General features: G+C 40.7%; 1 protein-coding gene across 2 annotated transcripts in view; it reads left to right on the forward strand.

Moving 5' to 3' along the window:
• The window catches only part of grm7 (glutamate metabotropic receptor 7), a 304574-nt gene that overhangs the window by 250003 nt on the left and 27529 nt on the right, over window positions 1–27042 (forward strand). For both annotated transcript variants that reach the window (XM_085776778.1, XM_085776777.1), the window contains exon 8: window positions 10191–11126. In XM_085776778.1, the coding sequence (XP_085632904.1) occupies window positions 10191–11126 (936 nt within the window). The remainder of the gene's footprint in view (window positions 1–10190; window positions 11127–27042) is intronic.

Genomic DNA, 27042 nt, shown 5'->3' on the forward strand with positions numbered 1-27042 from the left:
GAATGAATGAGGGTGAATGTGTAGTGTTCAAAACAATTATTTCATCCTGGTTCAGCTGTGAGGTGAATGCAGCTGCATCAAATCCATAGGCTGTATATGAAGATGCATGTTGTGATGTCACCCAGAGCTGGGGCATGAGTGGAGCTGAGGGTTTGGTGCATACTGGTTTATGGCAAGCAGACACTCGCATATCTGTCAAAAGTGGCCACACCCTAAATTATGCAGAACGTTAAGCCTTGATAGAATTTAGAATTTAGAAGTTATAAAACTGTGTTGTAAAAAATGAAGCTTCTCGACAGTGTGTTATTATGAGCCATAGTAACATTTTGTTGATTTTAATAATTATGAACAGGAGCATAGGGAAAAGTGATGTAGAAGTCTGTGTCAGGATATAACTTCTCTTAAAAGCTGTTGTTGTAACCATTACAACAGAGATCTTCTAATGTTGTGGAAGTACATATTTTGACGTTTATTGTATGTGCATGAGTGTGTTTATGTGTGTGTGTGTGTGTTTATTTTTCTTCTGGCAAGGGTTAGGTCACTTGTGTGATGAAACAAAGGCCTTTGTATTTGTATTCATATTTATATTTGTATTTGTTTTTCGTTCAAAGTAGGTATGTCACTGTCTATACAGTCCTCGGCCTGCAGCCATACAGGCGCTATTTCAGGAGACATTGCTGTGGGTCATATAAGAGAGTTGAGGAAAATGACCAATATGGACAATTAAGTTTGAGGAAGTATAAGCCATAAAGACCAAAACTGTCTGCTGTAAAGTTGGATAATTTAACATTGGAGTCAATGGGGACTGACCCACTGTTTGAGCCTGGCTCTTCGTTATATCATTAGAGGAACTGCCAGTTTTGTTTTGGTATCATTTATGAGCCCCTACCAGTATAATTGATGAGGATTGGCTATAGCACATAGTTCTAGTAGACACTCTGACTGACTGTCGTTGTCCAGTCATGGCTGACTGTACAGCTGCTGCCTCCTTTGTCAATGATCTCTCATTTTAACATCAGTGTTCTATAAGTGTTGTAATCACATACACAGCTGTGGTCATTATCATCACAGCCCTAACCAGATGTTGGCTGTGGGGCTGCTTTGTTTTGTGACTGAAATAAGACACAATAGGAGGAGGTTTACTTGACTCTCTGTGGGAAGAGGTCCTGGAAATGTAATTCATCATCACACATACACACATTTAAAAAAAAAAAAATGGCTGACAGCTTACTGTAGGTGTGCATATTGAAGAAAGTGCTGGGGTTTTCTCTGAGCTGCAGCATTGTTTAGTTCTCAGGCGTGCATTTAAGTTCAGTGAACCACTGAGAGAAGCAGCTCAAGGGAACTATATCCACTGCTGAAGCTGTTTCCCTCCACATACCATTGACTCCCATCATCTGAAAAGTCTGATATATCTCCAACACTTGCGTTCTGGTGGTTGGCTTTTGCCCAGTTGGTTAACAAAGCAGCAGATCCCCTCTGTTTCCTCATACATACTATATGAACAACAAGGGAACCATTTGTTTCAAAGATAAATTGAGTGGGAATTGTTTACTCTTGCCGCTGTCTGTTTTCAGTGATGTATACTGTCTCAGATATATAATAGTGTGCTGCTCTTACTGGAGTTTGTCTTGCTCCGTGGTGCCTCAGGAATGCAGCTGAAAAGAAAGAAATTATTCAAATTTCCTTGTTTTTTTCCCAACTGTAACTTTTCTTTGAAGAAGGGTTAGAAGTGTGTTTTATTCAGATTTATTCAACACCCGAATGAGAGAACAAAGGCAGTCAATTCCTCACCTGTGGTGGGAAAACACTGCTCTCCCGCCCAGTTAATGTACACAATGTTTTCATTATTTCCTTTTAAATAATCCTGAGTCACAGCAAGTCACCAAACACTGCAACATTTAAGAGTTAAAAAATAATGGTAAAATTATGATAAAAATAAAAAACCCCTGTGAAGTACCCCACATGTTGCCCCTGGGATTATGATAAAAGCTTAACTGAACTAAAGATACTTTGCTCTCAGCTTTAAATCTGTTTTAATCCTTGCCTCTGCAAAGAAAGTCTCATCATGGTGAAGAAGAGTGTTTTTCTTATCTCTTGTTTAAACATAATAAATAGTTGTAGCAAGTTTTAAACTCTTTGGTTCCTTTTCAGCACTGGAGAACAACAGCAGTGTCACAAATGTTGAAATCAGCTGCTCCACACAAAGACAGATTTTTTTTAAAATCCACAAAGCTTCACCCTCTAGGGAACATGAACACCCGTACAGCTGTTGACATACTTCAGTCTTGACCAAAGTGGTCAATATCTCTTTGTTACTTCAGCACCACGGACAGCGTCATGATGTCATCCAAACACACAGGAAGAAGGTTTGTGCTGACATATCAATGAATGAAGTGGAAAAATCTGTTAAATTAATATGTGTCTTTGAGGAATATATTCCTTATCCATAAAATTTCTGAATATAAATATGACAAAATCACATTAATTCTTGGATGTATCATATGGGTATGGCAAACTAATCTATTTCGTAGTAAACAGTTGGGCAGTTGGGCCCAAATTACAAACGCTCAGACACCTTTAGTGACCAGTCAAGATTTAGAAACTAATGGTAGTCTCTTGCTGAACAATCTTAGGCTGTGGTCAGGTTCATAGGAAGTCAAAGCCTTTCAAAAATGAGCAATGAGCAGATCTTAAACCAGAAGTAAGCGGAATGTTTGTGTTAATATAAGTCTTAAATAGTTATATCTTCCGACGGCAATCACTTGTGTTTGGTCTGAAACACGGGTCTGTCAGTCACTCTGCTCTGCTGTAAGTCGAGGAGAAAACTTTCCTTGTATCCTACAACCTTTATCCAATGAGGAGAGAGAACGGCATAAAGGGGTGGTCCTCTCTGTGTGCAGCCAAGGGATGTGCGTGCATGTGGTGACATAGAGACGAGGGCGGAGGCTGCTAACTCCATCGGCTGACAAGAAGTTAGCCAAAACGAACGGTTCACTTACTTCTGCTTTAAAATCAATTGGTGTATTGTGATTGTCTCTTATGTGTTAAAAACCTGGCAGCACACATACAATACTTAAATCTGGAAGAAACAAAAGTGTGGATGACTTTTTATCCCTTCCTATTGTTACAATATTTGCTATGAAGTTAAAAGGGACAGGCAACAGTCAAGTGAGAATGAAACAAACCAAGGATGATAAAATAAAAACCCTGGAAAAACTATTTGATGAGAGTGGTACTGCCCCTTTCAAAATTACAGTGAGTCATAATCAATGTGCTTGGATGATTTTTTAAATGATTTTAGACTGTTACAACTCCTGTCTTATTTCCATCATTAATTCAGTCAGGATGGACGTCTCCCTGCTTGTCTAGCAGTCTCACACTGTTCCAACTACACACCCTTTAATGAGCAGACCGAATGCTTTCACAGTTCATCAAACTGTGACGTTTGCCTAGAAGAAAAACTGGTTTTGCACTGAGTATTTGTCATTCGAATGCAGTCGTATGATATTAAAACATATTGCTGAAGTAAGGGATGGAGCCGTCGCTGCAGTCACTCTGTTTTGAGCAGTGGTAGTTGTCTGATTAGTCTGTTTTTTCTGCCTCTGTTTCTCAATTGGTTCCTGTCAGTCAGGCCTGCTGTTAATCTGCTAACTATGTACATTCAGCTGCACACGGCCTTCCAGGAATCCAGGGGACTTATTTCCTTTTCCATTCAATTAATCAATTTAATCATGATCCACAGTCACCAAGTTAATGACTGTGGCACACATTAACGGGCAGGAAACTAAACTCTCTCTTTTGCTCTGTGTGTGTGTGTGTGTGTGTGTGTGTGGTAGTGGTGAGATCTCAGTTGACTCAGCTGAGAGATGCTTGAGTTTTGAACACTTTTATAATTAACAGAGACAGTTAGTCACAAGTGATAGGAGCCATTATGCACAGTGGATGACTGCTGCACAGAACACGAAGGTGGATTTCCATATTTCCATATACATAGAAAACCTGTCTCCTCTGCTCTGTTCTGAGGGCATGAGTGATTTGTAACAGCTGAAAATACTGAAATGAGTTTCAGCCAGAATGAGTCTCCAGCCAGGCAGCAGCTCTGAGAGGCCAGGCTTCGACACAGCGGTGCTTTGAACTAAATGCGAACAGCTTCATGTTAACATGCTAAAATTTAGCAAGTAAATAGTTCACCATCTTAGTTTAGTGTGTCCACCTTGGTGATTAGTAGCAACTGAGGTTGTTGCTGTTGTTAGTTCTGAAGGTGGCTGATGAAAAAACAAAAATTGCACCAATTAAAATGTGACCTGATGACGGCACCAGAGGAAAAGTCAGAAATTAATAAAGGTCAATTGACGGGTGAATGATGATGATGATGATTAGACAAACCAGGACCATCCTAACATGTCCCCGAACCCAAACAACCAAAAAGGTCATTTGTTCCAACAACAACCCTTAGTGTCTTCTGCAATAGAGGGTATGCGTTCACGTCACGTTGCCCCTTCCGTTCGGACTGAGTGGCAAAACAAACCTCCCTCAACGTGCTGGCGGATAGCGGTGGACTCATAAACTGGATAAAATATGTTATATCAAAACAAATTGATGTCAAAAGGAATCGACAACCAGCTCCCCAAAACCGTCTGCTCCACGGACACTAACAATCCTGTAACACACAGTGTGACCGCGGCACCTGCAGAGTAGTCTGGCCTGACGGAAGTGCGTTGCTGCGATTAGCCTCTGATTGGTCGGAACGAGCCACCCGGCGGAAGTCCCGCCTCCGTGCTGCAGCTTTCACAGTCCGCCCGGTAAAGGGAAACATCAACAAACAACAACAGGAACCAAACCATGGATCCGTGTCATGAACCGAACAGAAGAAGACATATCCGTCAGCGGTTGCCAACCGCCGTTAAACCGAACAAAATAATAAATATCCGTCAACGGATGCCGACCGTCGTTACACTGAATTTACTTTCCGTCATTGAGAACAAGTTCTTGAATGTAACTCGGTCAAAGTGAGACGTATCCTCAAGATTTTTAGCAGTCCTGGCATGCTGGCAAAGATAGACATGTTAGACTTGTATGGGCTTGGAGAAAATCGCTTCACTCAGTGGACGTTCCACAGCGACTTCCGAGTACCGTGACATCACGTGCATGACAAGCGTAATGGAGCTTGGTTGTCATGGATACATAAAACAAAAAAAAATTCCAAAGAAAAAGTCTGGAGCTCATGAATCACTGGTGATATGTATTTAATCAGTGCAGCAGAGGACCAACGTTTCAACGCACAGCGTCTTCATCAGCGTAAAAAAAAAAAGCCCTGTTGAAGAGACACTGTGCGTTGAAACGTTGGTCCCAAACCATTTTGTTGTTATTGTAGGTACAATAACAACAAAATGGTTTGTCAAATAGACATAGATAAAAGAAAAATTACATAAAATATTTGTTTCAAACACCAGCCTCCTGTGTTGAATTCCTGTGTAATACATATTGTTTAATGACTGTGCCAGTCTCTGTTACTGTTAGACTTATTAACTTACTGCCAACGCTCTAGCAGGATGTGATTTTAATTTAAAAAACATAAACAAAAAAGTAGAAGTTTTCACAGTTGTTTGCTTGGGCATTTGGAAACTTTATTTTGTGGATATTTCTGCTCATCGGTGGATTTAAAGAAGCCCTGTGGTGTTTTCTTGTAAACAAACAAAGGATATGTTTACATCCACTGTGTCTCACAAATGTGCTGTGTGCATCACAAAACATTTTCAGAACTAGTTTAAAGCTGGCATTGCTGCTTACATCCATGTTCATTAGATTGCAGTCAACCCCTCAACTCCCTGTGTTGTGGAATTACAGCAGATCATAGTGTGTTACTGCTGCCTGTAGGTCAGTGACAGTGTGCCACAATTGGTAGGACATGTATGATAATAAAGGGAAACTTAAACAATAGCAATAATTATTTGCATAATTAATTGGCAGCTAGTTCTATCATAGATAAACCATAAATATATCTGTGGGCTCTGTCATATTTGATGTCACCTCCTTTTCCTTCAGGAGAACTAAAACTAGTAAATAAGCCACTGATTTATCAAAAATCAGCAGCAGTCTAAGCATTTTTCACTGGTGAAGTTATGAGAAGTGTAAAGGTGTTTGTATGTACCTTTGTGTTGTATTGTGGGTGAAAATGAAGAATGGAACCAAGGGTTAGAGATGAAACGCAGACAGAAGGAAGAGGAAATATCTATGATGGAAAAATGCTGCAGCATGTGTGGACAAAGGAATGGGTAGGAAGGCAGGAAGAGAAGAAACCAAAGAGTCAGATCAGGCCAGAAGCCATGTTTTTAAAAGCAGTTTACCGTAGCTGCAACATAATGAACCGATAACATCAGGATCAAATCAGAGAGAAAGAAGGCGGGGGGAGAAGCAGTGGTGGTTGGGGCAGTGGAGACTCAAGGCCAAAAAAGAAAAGCTACAGTATAACCATGGCAACAGCACATAGATCCCACAATTTCCAGCCTTTAGGGGTCCCTGGTCCCCTAAAGGTGGATATAAGCATTGGGCGGCCACAGTGGAACTGCTATGGGCGGAGGAGGAGGAGGGAGCTAATGAGTGCATGGATTAACTGCTCCCAGCTAACAGTCCATGGATGGAAAACACCCGCCCACATGCACCAAACATAACCTCTATTTGATTAAATTTAATCCCAGGGACCCTTATGGGAAAATTTCAGTTATTGTTGCTTAATTATTGAATTTTATAAGCAAACAAATGTGGGATCCCGGGATAATACTTTTTTTTAAAAAAGGTATGGTACATGAAAAGAGAAGAAAAATGTGTGACAAGACATTGTTGATGATGCACAAATGCATTGAAGGAGCTGCTACAGGAGAAGCCGAACCTCCTCCTGTATCTGCAGAGGCAGCACACATTTCCCTCTCTGTTTCCTCCCAGGTGGCGTGTTTGTTTTGGACAGGTTACAAGGTATTTATTCAGAGCGAAGCTAATGTCAGGCCATTTTAAGTGTTCACCTGACCCGCAGCCTACAATGACATCAAAGTGGGCAGACGGTTTATCGGCGGTGGAGTCTGACAGCGGAGCAGAGGAAGGCAGAGGAGCAAAGGTCTGCCCGGGACTGATAAGAAAACCAACGGGAACTGAGGTAGAGAGAGGCAGACCGAAATAGACAAAGACAGTGAGAGAGATGAGGAGGCGGTTGTGTACTAGAGAAATCTCACCCCCTCTTCTTCCTTTTCTTCTCATCCTCTGCAGAATACTGGTGAAAGAAATAAACGATCTGCTCCTCTTGTTCTTAATTTGCTGCTTTTCTTGGTTTCTGAATCTGTTGATGCATCTTTCTTCTTTAACCTTCTCCAATGAAGTCCACACTGTTTCATCTCTTTGACATCACTGTTAGAGTGTAGGCTGAGTTGAGGACCCCGGGAGTTATAATCACTCGCTCAAGCTGATCTTCAGGTGAAGGGGAGAGGGGCGGGGGCATGTGGACTTTTGTCGGGGCACAAAGTCAGAGATTTAAGACCAGGATGACCTCTTATGCAGATCTCTCCACCAGCTGCGACACCTCTTCAAAGACCTGAGTGAATTATTGAACATGGCGCGGTGGCTGGCAGCCCTCCTGACCACTGCGGAAGCGAGAAGACAGATGGCGTTTCTACGAAATGATTGACCCGACGTTGCTGCAGGCATTTTCAATCCCATTGAATCTCCAGTCTGAAATCCCTTTTAAATTTGTGAAGCCGTGAGTCATTCTATAACCGGGGCGCTGCTCTGCCACTCATCAATTCTGTATAGTAAAGCTTGTTTCTTACATGGCAAGTCAGATTTTGAAACATTTCATTTGCTAAATGTGGTGACACATTCACCTGCATATAAGCTATTACTCAGGAGGAGCAGCAGGGATTTGTGTCAGCCGGTCATGTAAATTTGATGGTCCATGTGTCGCTTTGTTGTGTTCGGCGTGCAATAAAAACCCTGGTGTGTAGTGGACAAAAATGTGGGAGTGATGGATGGATGTGTGGAAGCAGAGACTGATGAATATGATCAGAAAACCATAATAGGAAAGACACGAAGTATGAGGAAGAGTGCAACATATGCAGGAGATGTGTGGGAGGGAAGAAATGCTTTTCTTTTCCTTTTCTTCAGAGTTGGCCTGCTGCCTTTGGAAGGGAGGAAGATTAGAGGGCTGTTTGGAGTTTGTCTTTTTGTTGTGGTTCTGAATTCTCACCGTGGCCAAATACAAGCCTTCGGCTGACTCAGGCTGTTAGCTTGATGCAGCCTGTTATCCCCAACTATCCCAGGTTATCAACTTGGCTTTTTGATAGCATGTAGGGAGCCCGGGGAGAGTCTGGTTGATGGTGGGTGGTGATAAAGGTTTTTTTATAACCTTTTCCGAAGCGTAGCCTCTGGTGTCTGGAACCAAAGACTGATTCAGATTGGTCTTTGTAGATAATGTGTTTTAAGGTGTCCTTAGCACTGTGTAATTGATCTTCTCTGGGTCACAGTAGCATTTGAAATCCTTCCAGGTCTTTTCAAATCCTTCAAAGAGAGACCAGATATCTGTCTGGGAAGAAGAAAAAAAATCAACAACAATATCATAGCAGGGTTTTCTTGCCTCCATCGGTTCTTCCCAGGTCCAGGTGGAAGATTTTTTATCACCAGGTTCTTTCTTCAGCTCATTTCTAATGTCATACAATAGCACAATGAAAATTGAATATTGAGAATACTTATCAACTCTCTGACATGCCCCTTTCAAACAGAATATTAAACATTATGGTAACACTTACTGTAAAAACTTAATCCTACTTTTTATTAATGAGATTAACCATGTATCCACCTAAAGTACATATATCCAATGATACATGTCAACGTTGTGCATGTTGTCATTTATGTGAGAGGGTAACTTGAAAATATAGCAGGTCAAGCAAGTCACCAAACGTGAAGCCCATCCAACAAAGAGCATTTGCTGTAGTAGCAAGAGTAACAACGGCGATGCTCTATCAGACCCCTTAATAAGTCCTTGAATACCCGGGTAAAATGGCACTAAGTCTGGAGAGGAGCTCTGTCTGCAGGACACAAGCTCAGAATAGCTTCTTCCCCTGCTGATTTTAAACATAAATGAGCAAATAGCATAGAGCCAACATACCAAGACAACATGTTTAAGACTTTGTCAAGAATCTGACAACTGACACTGAGGTAGAATCATCCCCAGGAGGACATGACAAGGTGGACATGATGTTTGATTATGACGTTACACTGTCAGCTTAGAGGCACAGCAGGGGTATGTGTTGATCAGTAGTGGTGGAAATATGATCCTGTAGGTAATCAGCAGACTTGGCGTGCTCAACTCCACGTATGACAGCAGCAATAAAGCAATTCATAACTTGAATTAATTAGTACAAATGCCTCAAATTTGCTTATAAGCTCTGCACGGGAAAACTTAGACCTATTCAAGACTCCAAAGCCAGGGGGGGGTTAAAAACTGACCCCTGTAGAGAAGTATCTCTACTCACATACTGTATACATATATACATCGCAATAAGTAAGATTATGTTCAGAGCAGAGCTACAGTATAATCCAGGTGGAATTAATCCATATTGATGTTCCACTAATAGAGTATTCATTACTCATTAGGAGCCATCAAGCTGTCAAATCAATGAGATCTTTGCTTGAGTAACAAGCCACAGCCAAAGTAAACTACTTGTTTAGCATCAGCAATAAGAACTAGAAGATAAAATCAGGGCAGCAAATTTGAGACTGAGACACCATAACCTTGGAGTCATTTAAAATGGATTTCACAGCATAGTAAAGTTTGAAGTTTCACCTTGTCTGGGATACACTCACACACAGAGAAAAGGGTTTGGTTTCTAGTGTGTTTCCTCATGTCACATTTGGCTGAAGGCAACTAAAAATTTGGTAAGTAATCCAAGGTAACCTAATAGAAGTAAGATGTCACATTTGGCTGAAGGTAACTAAAAAGTTGATAATCCAAGGTAACCTAATAGAAGTAAGTAAGACCTCTAAAGATGAGTTTCATTTTCAAGTCAAAAACTGGTTCCAGACAAGTCACATAGTAATGACTCTTTGAATGTTGGTCATGAATTTGTTTGTTTTCCTTTATATTGCCCATTAAGCCTATATGACTCTAATTGTCTGTTGCCTCCCCTGTGCTCTTTCTCCAGATTGAGGACATGCAGTGGCCTCGGGGCGAGCAGGAGATTCCCAGCTCTGTCTGCAGCCTTCCCTGTAAAACTGGTGAGAGGAAGAAGGTGGTGAAAGGCATGCCCTGCTGCTGGCACTGTGAGCCCTGCGATGGCTACCAGTACCAGTACAACGAGTTCACCTGCAAACTCTGCACCTACAACATGAGGCCCAACGCCAACCGCACAGCCTGCCAGCATATACCCATCATTAAACTGGAATGGCACTCACCCTGGGCGGTGATTCCGGTTTTCCTGGCAATGCTTGGCATCATTGCTACGATATTCGTCATGGCTACCTTCATACGTTACAATGATACGCCCATCGTCCGAGCATCTGGCAGGGAGCTGAGCTACGTTCTCCTGACTGGAATATTTCTTTGTTATATCATCACATTCCTAATGATCGCCAAGCCAGATGTTGGCGTGTGCTCGTTCAGAAGGATTTTCCTGGGTCTTGGGATGTGCATCAGCTACGCCGCCCTCCTTACCAAAACCAACCGCATCTACCGAATCTTCGAACAAGGGAAGAAGTCCGTCACAGCACCCAGACTGATCAGCCCCACCTCACAGCTAGCAATTACATCCAGTCTTATCTCGATCCAGCTGCTGGGGGTGTTAATCTGGTTTGGGGTGGATCCACCCAACACCATCATAGATTATGACGAACAGAAGACCATCAACCCAGAAATGGCACGAGGGGTGTTGAAATGTGACATCACAGATCTTCAGATTATCTGCTCATTGGGTTATAGTATCTTACTGATGGTAACATGTACTGTTTACGCCATAAAGACCCGCGGGGTCCCAGAGAATTTTAACGAGGCCAAGCCCATCGGGTTCACCATGTACACCACCTGCATCGTATGGCTGGCTTTTATACCCATCTTCTTTGGCACGGCCCAGTCTGCAGAAAAGGTAAGAACCAGTGGGTGGATGGGTGGTAGACATGAAAGTAACTAACAGTCTTTTTACCTTTCATTTCTGTATTTTCTTGGAAACAAAAGTGCAGTCTTCAGAGCAGGTGTAACAAAAACCAAAGATGTTTTTCAGTTTTCAAAATAGCAAATTCATGCCCCAGAGGGTGTTCTCTGTAGCAAATTGTCACCTTAACCAAAGTTTGAATTAAAGCTGCATCTGCTTCTCTGAATGTAAGACAGAAAAGAAAGAGACAAAACCGAGGAAATGTCAGGCAGGGCATGATCATTATTCATCTATCTTGACTCCTCTTGGCCTTTTTTTCTGTGGCTTGGGCCAACTTGTGCTTTAGTGATTTGCAAAGTCCTGAATGTTTTAGGGAAATAAACTGATTTACTTCCTGAAATGACCTGTTCACATCTCAATTTAACTGAACTCTGGGTCATTTGCTAGTGAGGGTGCAGTGGTAATTACAAGGTAAATTCACAGTTTTCAAACATGCAGGGTCACATTTTGTGCAAGAAGCCCATTTCATTTCTGAAATAAACACGTCTCACGTACGTAGGTTGGGACATAAGTTTAGGGTTAGGGTTAAGAAGAAAGAAAAAAAGAAGAAAAACTACATTTAAAGTTCAGAGTATCTTTGTTTTCCTCTAAAAAGAAATGTATTTACAGGAAGGATTTACACAATTAGACATACCAGAATACACAAAGCAAGTTTACCCATTTTTACTGAACCCCCAGGCCAGACAGGCTACATACAGCCCTGATTAAAAGTTAAATGAATGCATTCACATTGGCAGAAATGCATTGAAGCAGTGGAGAAAAAAATGTTAATCACATCAACAGAACTCCATTGAGTCTTATTTCACAGTTTTTCCAAAGGAAAATATCTGCACAAAAACAGAGTTTAAAAACAAGTCTTAAAAAAAACACACTTTCCGTACACTGCAATTACAAATCGCCAATATAGCAAAAACCCATGTAAGCGGAGCATTACTGCATCATTCATAATGGGTGACTATCACTGTTGTGTCCCACTTTATCAGCCTGAAGGCTTCCAGACAAGCCTGATCTGCCACCGGAAAATAATCTCAGTCCGATGCTGAGACACAAAGGCTTTCATATGAAACTCAATGAGCCACATTTTGCAGTGAACTGAAAAAAAGGGGACAATCACATGGATATAAACCAGACTGTTAGGATGGTCTTGTTTTATTCTGCTAGCACAGGAATCCAGATGGAATTTAATACAATATTGTTGCTGGTAATATCATAAAATGATAACATATTTTTTATAATCTGTTTTTTATGACCTCAGGCGTTGTTTGTGCTCATCAGCTACTTGTTCCTGATGAAGCACTTACAATGTGGAAATGTAAAGGTTCTACAATGTGTAAAGTGAGATATCCATGTGTAGCGTGATTAGAAAGCAGGTCAAGGTTCTTTATTGATATTGTGAGAGTATCAAAGTCTCTGTCCACACATCCTTTATTCAGAAACAGAGCTATAAAACCAGCCCTTGTGCAACTTTGTGATGTCACAGCAAAATATTTACTGCTTTCATTCAAGCCCCTTCCACTTTGCCCACAATCCAACCAGGATTTAGTTTTTATGAGCGTTCACCTGAAATCTGCTATGTCTTCATTGGATCACTCTGAAAACTGTTTGAAAATATGGGGAGAGGAGAGAGGTCTCATCTGATTATGATATGATACGATACGATACGATGCGATGCGATGCGATGCGATGCGATACGATGCAATGCAATGCGATACAAGGAGCCTAACATAAACCTACACCACGGACGTAACCCCGTTAATGTCCTCTGCACTTTTTCAAAAGGTCATTTTGGTCAGAAGTTCAGAAAGCTGTTACGTAAGTGAAAACTCTGTGTTAGTTGACTCAAAGTTAGAGGAAACTCTGGGTTTTCGGTTTCACAAAGCCGGTTCAGCTCGCCTCTGAGTCACGTACCATGGCAACATACTCCCTGAGCCTTGCCTGCTCACTGGCAGGTTTTCTTCAACTAACCCTGAGTTTCCCCTCTTTATCGCCTGTAGACTGAAAGAAGCGGCAGATAGAGCGTGTATACTCCATCGGGAGGATTATTAGCCTAGAGCCCTAGACCTCAATTGGATGTTTTATCCTCAATGAGTAGCCTATTTGTTTGAACATTCCCATTGTTCTGCACCATCAGTTTATCTGAACAGCCCTTACATTGCTCACATGACACATTGTGGACACGCTCGCAGTTCAGAGCAAATTGCACATTGTTCTGTCTTTCTCTATATATTCTTTTTTCATTGATGGTAGGCATCAGTCCATCAATAATCATAACATTTGAATTTGTGTCCATGTGCGTATGTGCTTGCATGTGTGCATGTGTATGTGTGTTTGGGAATTAGGTGCAGCCAGGATGTCATTAAAAAGAATATTTTGAACTTCATATAACCCCCCCCCCCACACACACACACACACACACACACACACACTATTACTCAATCCACATGCCCCCCTCCCAACCTCCCTCCCCTCCTCTGAAATCAAATTTTGTCCATGGCCTACACTGAAATAGTCTTGGTGCCAGTGTTAAAATCAGTGTTATGTTTGCTGTTTTCAGTTACAACACGTTGGACATTTTTTACAAGGTCCTGTAGCCAGAACTGAACTTTTTGTGTTTAATATTGAAGGAAACTTGTTAAAAAAAGGTTCTGACAATAATTAGCTGACCTTTACATCTCATATCAACTTTATGAAAAACTACTGCTGAACAAAATGAGTCTCCACATTTAGGCCAGCGAAATGTGGCGTGCAGTCTGCTGAATAGTGTAAGCTTAAGTCAAACTGCACAGGCAAATAATCATTTTGGGAGCTTGTAAAACTTGTGTGCATCTCCACATATTACGTCAGCTTCTGTTTGTTTTTTTTTGTTTTTTTCACTTTAATTTTTATTGAGAATTTTTGCTTTACAAAGGTGCAACAACTCAATCAAAATAGAACTAAAACAAGTAAAAAAAAACACATAAAAAACACACATGGGAGTCACTTTCAAAGCAATCTGTCCATATTCCATTTTTTTTCCTCAATCAAGTTTTTTGTTTTGTCGTTGTTCAGTCATAAATATTGTCCATCTCATCCATTTCTCTTTGAACTGAGCTTCCTGTAGCCTTAAGCGGTGTATCATTTTTTCCATTGTGTAGATATCCTCTACCAGGTGAGTCCATTGTTCTTGTGTAGGGATGTCTTCCCTTCCCCATTTCTTCGTGATAGCTTTCTTAGCTGCTGTTAGTAATATTTTTACCAGGTATCTGTCCTTCGTTCTTATATTTTCTTCACATAGGTTACACAAATACAATACTGTACAAGACATTGGAATCTTATATCCAAGTATTTTCAACAATGCATCGTGTAACATTTTCCAAAACCACCTGATTTTATCACATTTCCAGAAAATGTGCGAGTGATCCACGTTCATTATTCCACAGTCTCTCCAACAAGGCATATTTTTATTCAACTGTTTACTCTTGACTTTGGGTGAAATAAAAAAACGAATCAGATTTTTCCAGGAGAACTCCCTCCAGATCCGTGAATTAGTGGATGTGTGGTGTATTTTCCACATGTTTAGCCACTCTTCATCTGTGATTTTTATCTTAAATTCTGATTCCCATTTTTCTTTTATGTATTTAGTTGAGTGTTTATTTGATATTAATTTTTTATATAACCCGGAAACAATTCTAACTTTGTTTTCTTTGTATGTATTGATTATGAGTTGGATCACACCATTCACTTCTCCGGAGGGGTCCATCTTGATCTCTTTCAGAAAGTAATCCCTAAGTTGTAGGTACCTATAGAATTCCTGTTTATCCAAATCAAATTTTTCTTTTATATTTTGGAAACTCTCAAGCTGCCCATTCTTCACTAGCACACACCACGCTGTGATTCCCTTGGCAGTCCACCGCTTAAATCCATTATCGTATCTAGCTGGTTTGAATTTGCTATCATATGCTACCCATTTTAATGAATTAGCGTCTTTTTGAATCTTATATTTTTTTATTATGCTGAACCATAATTTTAGTGTAAACATCGTTATTGGGTTTATTTGGTTTTTAATCACCTTGTATGTGTCTTCATCTCCTATAATACTCTGTACTGGGTATCCACCAAGCTGTGTTTCCAACTCTTTCCACTTTGCAGTGTAATCTGGTTTGCACCATCCAACAACATACCTCAGCTGGGCTGCATGAAAGTATGTTTTCAAATTGGGAAGTCCCATCCCACCTTCTTCTTTTGGCAGCTGGAGAGTCTCCAATCTTATTCTAGGTCTTTTTCCACCCCAAACAAACCTTGAAATTATTCTATTCCAGCTCATAAACTGAGACTGTGGGACCTCTACTGGTAGGGATTGGAACAGGTACAAAAGCCTTGGTAAAACATTCATCCTGATTATCTGAATCCGTGAGCTGAGATCTAGTGTTAGTGTAGACCATCTTTCAATATCTTTTTGTATTTCCTGATTTATCTTACCATAGTTTGATTCATATAATTTAGATAATCCTTTTGTGATTGTGACCCCCAAATATTCAATTCCCTTAAGTTTCCAATTAAGTTTAAATAATTCTTGAATCTCTTTTGGTGGACTATAGTTAAGCGCTAATATTTGTGTCTTTGCGACATTTATTTTATATCCTGATAAGTGTCCAAATGTTTCCAAAAGTTTCATCAATGCAGGTAATGATTCACTTGGGCGTTCGAGGTAGGTTATGACGTCATCTGCGAAAAGTCCTATTTTTTGTTCTACATCATTTACCACCACTCCTTTGATCTCTTGTTCCTGTCTTATAGCCTGCGCAAGCGGCTCTATAAAAAGGGCAAACAGAGTGGGTGATAGGCAGCATCCTTGCCTCGTTGATCTCTGTAATCTAATCTTGTCTGTCAGGCTCCCATTGACTTTAATTCTTGCAGTTGGTTGTTGATAGAGTGTCTTTATGCACTGTATTGATTTATTACTAAAGCCAAATCTCTCTAACACTTTATATAAAAATTTCCAATTGACACAATCGAAAGCTTTCTCTGCGTCAATACTTACTAATACAGTGCTCTTTTTGTCTTTTCTTGCTTGTTCCACTACGTGTAGTGTTCTTCTAATGTTGTCATGTGTCTGGCGTCCTCTTATAAATCCCGTTTGATCTTCCTCTATTATTTCTGGTATAAAGGAGTTCAGTCGTTTAGAAATTATTGTTGTATATATTTTATAGTCAACATTTAATATTGAGATTGGTCTATAGCTTGCACAGTGTTCTTTGTCCTTTCCTTGTTTCGGAATGACTGTAATTATTGCCTCAGCCCATGATGGGGGTATTTTATTGTTTTGGAGAGTCCAATTGAAAGAGGCAAGGAGCAGTGGTGACAGCTCTTCTCTAAACATCCTATACCACTCTGCTGGGTATCCATCACTTCCCGGTGATTTATTGTTTTTCAATGTATTTATTGCATCTTTTACCTCCTCCAGTGTAATCTCTGCTGTTAATTTATCATTTTGTGTACGTCCAATTGAGGGTAGATCTAGCATCTCCAGGAATGCAATCATTTCATTCTCTTCTGCAGATGCAGGTTGTGTATATAGGTCTTGGTAATATCTTTGGAAGATATTTTCGATACCATCCGGAGTAGATACTATCTCACCTGTATGGGGATCTTTAATTTTGTATATATTACTAATTGCTTGTTGTTTTCTTATACGCTTTGCCAGTATTTTAGTGGCCTTTGAACCTACTTCATGGTAGCCCAGTTTAAAATATTTATTCTTTTTTTCAATTTCGTCCAATAGTATGTCATTAATTTTTGTTTTTGTTTCTTTAATTTGTTGACTTATCTCGGAGTCATTAGTATTTTGGTATTCCTGTTCCAATTCCCTTAACTTTTCATTATGCATTTTATAGGCCTCCACTTTAGCTCTTTTTGCATGTGCAGTTTCAGCTATCAGTTTTCCTCTGATGACTGCCTTCATGGCATCCCAAAAAATTGTTGGGTCTACAGTGCCATTGTTATTTTCTTCTATGTATCTTCCGATTTCCGTTTTTACCTTCTTCCTTGTTTGATCATTATTCATAATTCCCAGATTAAGTCTCCATACTGTATGACGTCTTCTATTGTTTAAGTTTATTGTTAAATAGAGTGGGTTATGGTCTGACACATCTGCGCCCCCTATCCTGCACTCTCGTACCATATGGTTATCCTCTGCATTCATAAAAAAGTAATCTATCCTTGAATGGACTTTATGTGCTGCAGAGTAATGCGTGAAGTCTTTTTCCAGGGGGTGTAGATTCCTCCAAACATCAATCATCCCCATCTCTTCCAAGGATATGTTTATGAATCTTGTCAAATGCATTTTATTCTTTTTGAGACTAGTTGTATCTATTTTGTGGTCTCTAATAACATTTAGGTCTCCCCCACAGACCAAAATACCTCCTGTTTCTGCTATGATGTCATCAAATAGACATTTAAAAAAGGATTTGTCACTCTGTTTGTTATTTTTGGGGTGCTTTGACTCTGTTGTGAAGTCACACTGCTGCCTCTATTATTTGTCAAAAACTCAGTTTATTTCCAGTGTAGAAGGAACATCACAACCATGTTCGGCTGCTGGCTCAGTCTAGAGTTTAGATTAGTTTTAATCCAACAAGATCCAATTATACCTCTTTTATTCTCTCTTATTTATCTGTTCTTAGCTTTAATTTCAGAAACAATGAGACATTCCATTGCATATCTAGAAAAAATAAGGTACTCTACTCTATAATCTTTTCAGTCTTGTTGTACCTTTTAAAGTTTATCAAACATATATGTCTTATTACTTGGTAAAACTTGTTCACATAATTTGTCAGTGTGCAGCTCAGTAACATCAGCTTCACATCCACAATACAGCAATACAGCAATGCTAGAGACTAGTAGATGTTATTAAAAAATATTTGTCTATTTTTGATCAAAAATATTGGTGCCTGTCTGGATTTTGGTAGTATTTTTCTTTGTTCTTATTTGCACTTTTTTTTAGCAGATTGTGGCAAACTGTTAATGTTTAAAATAACAGGAGAGTAAATAACAGATTTTTGGCAAAAAATTAGATTGGTGAAAGTTCTTTACTGCACAGTCCACTTGGACAGCTGTGACCGCTGCTGACTGTGTGGACAGTTTTCACAAAGTTAACTTTTTGACTCCAACTGTAAAAATCTGTTAGGAAAAGAAGAGGTGACTGTATCAGGACAGACTTACAGCTTCTCTTGATGTGATGAGCTTCTTCTGCATTACCAGCAGACTGCATTTAAATTGCATTTTGATTAAGTACAAATATCCTTCTAATGCCTAAGTTGCTGGTGATTGAAGTTTTGGTATAGAGCTGTAAACCCAGCCAGAGGAGAGAGATTAAGAGGTTTCTGCTGTTCCCTACATCCCGGAGGAGAAGGATATGTGTGTTATCAGTAGCCTAGGTGAGTGTCCGGCCTGACACTGTGGGGTCTGGGGTTTGATCTTTGGCAGAGTCATTGGAAAGACTAAGCCTCTCTGCTCGGCACTCAGCATTAAAGAGATGGGTCGGGGTAAACCCCTGTGACGGACTTGTGTCCTGTGCACAAGGATACACTTGTCCGCTGAAAACGCTTCAGGCCACAGAGGCAGTTGATAAGCTCCCGACTCTGAGCTGCTTAACAGTGTCAGGCACAGCAAAGGGGACTCCTGCTGCCTATGGCAAAACAGCATCACGCAGTTCATCAAGACTTTAACATCTGCTACTAGTGTACATTTGATGTAAATCTGAAGATCTACAGGTTGTCCTGGATGTGAAGGTCTTTAATGCACACATTGTCCACACATTTGCTCTGTTTTTGAATTAGTTTCTCATTGGTTTCATGTAAAAGCAAAACAATTAAACAGAAAAACACATTTTCATTAAAAGATACTGTTTCGAATAACAGCCACAGGCTTCATCCAAGTGAACTGTGGTGCACTTCATTTGTGGTGAAAACAAGCCAGATCAACTGCAGCTCTGTTTTAACCTGACTACTGTTTAATTCATCTGTTAAGGAAGCCAAAGCAATCCTGAGTTAGGGATGTAAACTGTGTTCAGAATCAGGGGCATCGTCTTTCAGATTTGAAGACTGCAGTGTGACCAGGTTGTTCAATTTTCAAGGATAGTTTAAAGACGGCTGAAAAATGTGTTTTCCTTTTCCTGTACAAAGGATCCGACAAGGGAACCATCATGGTACCTATCCTAAGATTCACTACGTGCTGGTAATTGAAATAATATGGCAGCAAACAATGCTAATAGGGAAAATGAGGAAAATTAAGATACATATTGTCACAGGTGCTAGGCAACATGAGTGATGCTTTGAGATGCAAGTGCGGGCACAGCTGGTGACGCTTAGCAGAAATCCTCCGTAGACCAGAATGTATAATTTCTGTTCGGCCTCCGTGGTCGATGGCGGTTGGTTACGAAGGCCATGTTCGCCAAAAACTGTGGACTCTCATGTATACAAAATAAGTTTGTAACCGTGGCAACATGTGTATGCGTCACCAGGAGAGTGCAGGATGTTTTGTTGATCCACCAGACAGTGAAAAGAAGGGTTGTAACTCTAAAAAGTGAGAGATATTGAAACTGTCCTTCATGGATGCTACATTACAAAATCCCTCCTCACGCTGTTTCTGTGTGTTTGTCATCCGCTAACTAAGAACCATGAGGTCCAGTGTGGGACTAATGGTCATCACTGGGTGATTTAATATCTTGGTAGAGTGAGTCCAGCCCAAAAATAGCAAAAAAAAACAATAAAATGAAATATCTGCAAAAATGTAGACCCATATTGTTCTGATGATGTAGGATGACATCACTAAAACTACCCAATCTCTGCTCATTTTACAATCACTGAATCTATACAAGGCTGAAAACTGAATTAGCAGTAACAAAAAGAAGAAGAATATTGGTGCATACTGTATATCATGGAAGTGGAAGAATATGTTCTAACTGATGTGATTAGAACTGTAACATCACAATTGAAATTCATACATGGAAGATTACCTTAACACTGAGAGTTGTTTCACAGTACAGGGCCACAATAATAATAAGAAGTTATAGAGAAAATAGAACAATTGCATAATTAAGCATACATTCATGTGCAGCTGCAATGAGGTGGAGGAGGAGGAGGAGGAGGAGGAGGAGGAGGAGGAGGAGGAGGAGGAGGAGGAGGAGGATAATGATATTCTGCTTTAGGTGTCTCAGTTTCTTTATGAACAGGTCGCAAAAATAAGATAAGACCGAGTGGTTATTTATTTTATGTTAAGGAGGAGTTGGATCAGTAATGGAAAGGGATCATAAAAGACTTTGTAGACAGAAGAAGGAGCAGAGAGATAAGACATCTGTGGGGATCTGAGCGATAAAGCAGGAAAGCACAGAATGATCTGCAGCCGAGTAAATTGGGAGACTGGGGAGAAAAAGAAGGAAAGCACAGTGTGAACTGTGAAAAAAAAAGAAAGGGGGGAGGTGGAGGATGACAGGGAGACGAAGAGAAGCGGAGAAGACAACAGAGAACAGCAGAGACAGAGATTGAAAGAGGAGAGATATATGTGGAAATGTCAGACAGGCGTTCACATGGCCCCGAGGCTTTTTCCCCTTCAGCCCCGCGGAGCTGCAGCCTGAGTGTGATGTCGAATTCAAGGTGGAGGGAGAGAAGCTGCATCATTAAGGAGGTCTGATCTGGAGAGACAGTGAGACAGAGAGGCAGAGAGATGAAAACACAGAAAAAAGGGTGAGGAGGGGAGTTCAAACATTCTTTATTTGCTTTTATCGCATCAGCAACCGACAAAAACAAAAAAACCCCTCTGACTTCCTCTCCCCCCACTTCCCTCCCTCCCTCCCCTCCATAGCAACGTCACACCGTCTCCTTGTCCGCTCCTGACAGACGGCAGTCGTACTCTCCGCAGCTGCTGGGGGGCGCTGTGCCCTCAACATAAACAAATGTTGTTTTTAAGACGAAAAACACCAGTGTTGCTGTTTTTCTCTAGGTTAACTCTCACTCCACCGCAGCTCAGACACATCCCTGACTGATGTAGACGATCAAACTGTGGCTGGGGATTTTTTTTTCTTCTTCATGTGAGAAGGGAGGGCAGGAAAACAACAGGAAGTGTGTTTCTGGGTATACAAAAAAGTGACAGACCCAGCTGTGTTTTTTTGTTTATCAAATTCATCAATATCATGATTCAGATATTATAGCAAATGTGTAATTTACACTGTGCTGTAATTGTGAAAAGTTGTGCTAATGTTGTTTTGCATCCCTAGAAACACCTGTGTTGTCCCTTTTATGGCAAATGTGTTGTCAAACTGGTTAACTTTTCATAATTTCTTGCATGTCTGTGTCTTTGCATGTGTGATCTTAAAGTTACAGTGTGTTGAGCTCTCAGACCACCCTATGAATGGGTGAATGTTGCTTTGATAAGACTAGAAAAGCACAATACAGTAGCCCATTGAGGAGATTAACAAGAGTGTTTTCCACTAATTAGTCAGTCATCAGTGGTCTAATCCTAGACTCCTTCAGTCTCTACATCATTGTCCTTGGGTAAGACACTGAAAACCAAACTGCCTCCAATCATGTGCTATCACTGTGTGCGCGTTATGCACAGGAAAAGCATTTGAATGTGTGAATGTGTCTTGCAGCATAGAGCTCTTTCAGTGGTTGTTAAGACTAGAGAGGCACCACATAAGTGCAGCCCAGAAAGTAAGTGCAGTGTGTCAGAAACACATAATATTATTTAGACTCAGTGTGAATTGCACCTGGGGTATTATGTTTCCGTTACCGTCGTGAATAAACACGTATAAATTCACTCTGAAACCACAGGGGTATGATGCTTCTTCCACCTGCAGCATTTCATTCTTGTTTTTACATTTTCTTCAGCATCACACTAATCCAGTGAGTTGTCTGTACCAGCATGAGTGCACAGCAACAGCTGATCACAGTTGATACAGCTACTTTTGATAGAGACAGTGCGACCGTATGGAAACAATTGCAGGCCAAATAATGGGACACAAGTTGCAGCCCACAGCTAACCTCAGAACGATATTATCTACCAAACAGGAGACAATTTTGGCCTATTAAACTTCAGACCAACCACCTAGTGTATCTCTGTCATACACACACTCTGTTGTGTCCATCAATACACAGATATTTGCACTGTGAGTGGAACTGTGGACATACTGACCAACAATTTACAGAAACAGAGGAAAACAGAAGGAAAGCAAACACCACAGAGACATTCGTCAGTTTGTGAGTGTGTGAGTTTTAGTGTGTGTGTGTGTGTGTATATGTGTGTGTTGACGTCAGCAGGCAGCCGGCAGCTGAGTAGAGCGGTGACATCCTGGCCTTTGCTGCTTGTCATTACCCACCTGTCCAAAGATGAGCAGAATACAAATAGGACAAAAAGGAAGAAGCTGCACAACCTACACACACACACACTGAGACATGCAGAAAATATACAGACACACATGTGCAGGCACAGTGAGGTACATATCGTACACATGCAAACATTAACAGTGGCAGGCAGCGAGGCAGAGCAGCAGACGCCTGCACGAAGGAAGGGAAGGAGAGCAAGGAGGCAGACAGCAGGGAAGGAAGAGGTGGAGTGATGCAATGAAGGCGCAGGGGAGGGAGGGTGAGGAGAGGAGGCTGTGAAGGAGGCTGTTGCTATGTTCAAGAGGCCAGTTTGAAGAACACGAGGAACAAAACACAAATACAAACGGGGAAGGAAAGAGAGGCATAAATATCATCCCACGCAACACAAGTGCAACACTTAGAAGTAAAGTAACTGACACTAATAAATGAGCACATGGAGGCAGAGCTCATGTAGACACACACACAGACATAGCATGCACATTTATTGTAGAAAATAGATGCAAAAATAACCATGAGTCATAATTAAGATGATTTAAAGACCAAGCGGAGGGTGCAGAGCAGACATTGTAACAGTCAGCACAGCAACGGCAGACAACAAGATCGACAACAATTGTCAGTCTGCAGAAACTTGCTGCATGGTTTTTATTCAGTATCAGCACAGCAGAGCTGAAATAAAGGATGAAAACATGAGATAGACTGTGATTTACATGATGGTGGTGGTGGTGAGTCTGCAGAGATCGCAGTGTAATGCATCATGATGGTGGTGGCAGAGCTGTAGAAATACTCATGCAATTAATTGTGATTAAATAACCTTTGTATCACTGCAGCCAAACAATGTCCTTTCTTATCTGCAGCTTGTATCATTTCACTTGCAGCTACACAGTATTTCTTGAATGTGAAATCAGAACGATAAAACACCAGAATAAAGAAATAAAAGAAATATCGCTCTTATTCTAATTAGTCATCTCTCTGACTAGGACCACAAGCTACTTTAGTTAAATGCCTAAAATAGCAGCCAAATATTTTTCTGTGATAACCACGAGGTTATCAAACGACAGTGAGTCACTGAGTTTCTTCCTTTGAGCCCGGGTTTTTATTTTCTGGTGGGTGAGAGGTGCTATGTCGTTTTATTTACCAGTACACACATCTGACGTATCTCCACTTTGTTAGAGGATCTAAAAGCGTAAAGTGCTCCGGCTGTGAAGGTAACGATAGGTGAGTTATTGAATATTTTAATCACACACATACAGGCAGCAATATTGGTTAAATTTTTATCATAAGATATACTGTAGAGCTTGTGTGCCCGCATACGACAGCTTTGATATTTGATAAGTGGTTCATACATTTTTTATTTCACTGACTCCCTAAGCCTCAAACAAACTTATGCATTTTATTTTTTACACAGAAGTGAACTTTTTTTTGTATTTCTGTGTGAAAAACCAAAACCTTTGCACATCACACAGACACATATATACCCACATCTCTGTGCTACAGTGCAGGTTTTGTAATATCAAATAATGCAGAGGGATTAGCCTCTGTGTGCTTAACAGTGTCCCATTCTCATATTGATAAAAGCTGTTTGCTGTATCCTGACAAGGGATTTGCTGTATCTAAGTGTAACAGAGGTATATTGTGTGTATTCTCTGATATGAATGCAATGGCAGAGTCATTCAGGATTTGGCGAACAGAGAATTAACTTTAAATTCAGAGTCTCAGGTGACTTCCAGCATGTACAATGGATAGGTGAGGCACGTTTGACTGTGAGAATTAAGTCTGTCTTCCACAGCCATCAAGCATATTTTCAACTTAGTTGATTCAGATTTAGAGCCATACATTTAAGTCTGCTGTCTAGAAAAGCAGCCTGTTTTTCATAGCATTACTTTGAACTGATATTGTTTTACTTTCATTTTATACCACTAACTTAACAAAACTTAATTAGTAATCTATCATAATTAAGATCAGTGTAATCAAATGTTGGAATTATGGAGGAAAAAAAAAACTTGACTTATTCCAGGACCATTTAAAAAAAACAGGCTTTTTAAGGTTGCAGCAAACTTTCATTTGACTCCTGTTGAAAGGGGGATTCCAGAGATATCATTTCTCTAAGGAGAAGGAAGTCTTCATCTCTGAAGGGGAAACATGAAAGGGACTGTTTGTAAGTTTAACTTAATTGCTACAAAGTCAACATTAGTACAAACAGCTGTTTACTCCCCAGTTAGAACAAACATGAGAGTTCAGTATCAAACTTCATTCCTCTTCTCACCAAGAGCTGTATCCAGCAGTGGAAAGCAACACCAATGTTAGCTCTAAGTTTCCCTTCTAAGTCACTGAAGTAAGTATGCTAACCAGCCACCCGAGCTTCAGGTTGTCTGGTAACTTTCTGGTCCCTATATAGCACCCAACAGCTGCTCAGAGAACATAACCTATGGCATTGTAAACAGAAGGATGAGTAGCGGTCTTGACAAATGACACTCAACACTTTAAGCACAATGTATCAGACTTTGTTTGTTTGCTTTAAAAAATATATTATTTGTAGTTTCTGGAAATTAAGTTCGGTTTTGATTCTTTATCTTCTCTCCAGGAATTGACTTAGTCTGTGACAGCCAAGTTGGGATAAATAATCGTCATGTTATAATTTTAGAACTTGAGGAGGGGTGGCCTCTATGATGAACTAGTCAAGAATTATTGTGATTGGAGGGGTTGCTCTGTATGCAGAGCCTATTTGAGCAGCATGGCATATTTGAATCACTTCACATTGCACGCCCTTTGCTCATTCTCATGTTGTGATGAAGATGCTCAAGTGAGACATTGTGCAGCCCTGATAGCTTTAACTGTGCGGTGGGCAATGTGCACTGCAATTTTATCATTTTATACTTGGACATGGACGGAGGAGACAGCGACGCCAGACGGCCAAACCTCTCCCAGGAGGAAACAGGTGTTTTGGTCCGGGAGGTCCGAGCTCAGAGTGACCAATAATGAGTTTACTAATATCATTAATCAGCGGAATCTGTGATACCTCCCCCATCTCGGCGCAGCATGGTCTGCCAAACCGCCAAACTGACCATGCGCAGGGCTGCGAAACTTCACTGCGCCAGTTCCGCCACCCTGCGCCACGAAACTAGGGCCCAATGTATGAATAGGTGGATGTGGCACATAATGTACAGTACTTCAAGTGGTTGTTAAGATTTAAGCGCTATGTAAGTTCAGTGCATTTACCATCCATTTCATGTCATAATGTTGGAACAGTTAGAAGAAGGAAACAGGGAGTGAATGGTCCACTTTTTTCTGTTCCATCGACAGATGTTGTGTCGCATAGCAACATCACTTCTCTTGGGCTTCACTTAAGAAACATTGTTGTTTCTTCTTAGGATACTGTCTAATTGATGTGTCCACATACTTTTTTCCATTGGTCCCTGTATACTTTATGGCCCATGACCCTTTTTTATTGTAATAAGTGCAGACAAACAGAGAAAGATTTGAATAGTGAGGTCGATGCAATACAGCAGCCTGTTGATATTTTAGGTAGAACTAAAAAATGGCTGCTCTCAAACTCCAGTGTATAGCTGCTGTGGAAATGCTATCTACACACAGCATTATGAAAAAATAAATTAGAGAAAAGTGTTTCTTCAAAGAGGGCTGGCCACAGGTCACAGTTTCATTAGGATGGGCTGTTAATGGAGACTTCTTGTATGGCGTGATGTCCTAAATGCTGTTTCAGTGTCAGCATCATGCTTTTGTCTCATGCATAGAGATGTAAAGATGGAATCTACCATGACATGTCAGCACTTCATGAATAAATCAGTGGGGGGAAAAGTGTTTTCTTCAACCCACGGAACAGCTCATTTCCCTGGAGAGCTGTACATCTCCTTATGCAAAATGCCAAGGTCAAACAGCGGAGACTTGTTCTTGTCATTAGGGCTTAAACGGCCACCGTCCGGCTTGATTTAACTGTGTGTTTTCCAGGTAGACCCACTCATATGCAGAGAAAGGGACGGAGACATGAGTGTGCAGGGTGGAGGAGACAAATGGGGAGGAGGAGGATATTTGCAATTCTAATATCACTTCTTCATGCAGCATGCATTTTATGGCATCCATTAATGTTTGTGTTTTCCACCTGTCTTTCCTCCTCCTCCTCCTTCTTCACTTGTCACCACTTCTCATTTTTTTGTCCTCACCTCTCTCATGTGTTGCGCCTCCTCTCCTCTCCTCTCCTCTCCTCTCTTCTCCTCTCTTCTCCTCTCTTCTCCTCTTCCCTCTCTCTCCTCCCACTCCTGGTCTTTACGATGAAAAAAGTCTCTGGCTGTTGCTGCTGTTGCTCAAGGGTGTCGGTTTGCTTTCACAAGTGTCTGGGGGTGGGTGGTGGGGGGGCACATCCTCATACATTACTGTCAGCTGAGCAGGGCAACACATTATGAAGACATTAGCTTTTAATAATAATGGTAGAACACCTTCTTTGCTCTATAGAAACCTGATATTTGCTCTGTAAATCACAT

Source organism: Trachurus japonicus, chromosome 5, assembly GCF_045865225.1.
Source record: "Trachurus japonicus isolate A0001 chromosome 5, Traja_1.0".
Lineage (NCBI taxonomy): Eukaryota > Metazoa > Chordata > Actinopteri > Carangiformes > Carangidae > Trachurus > Trachurus japonicus.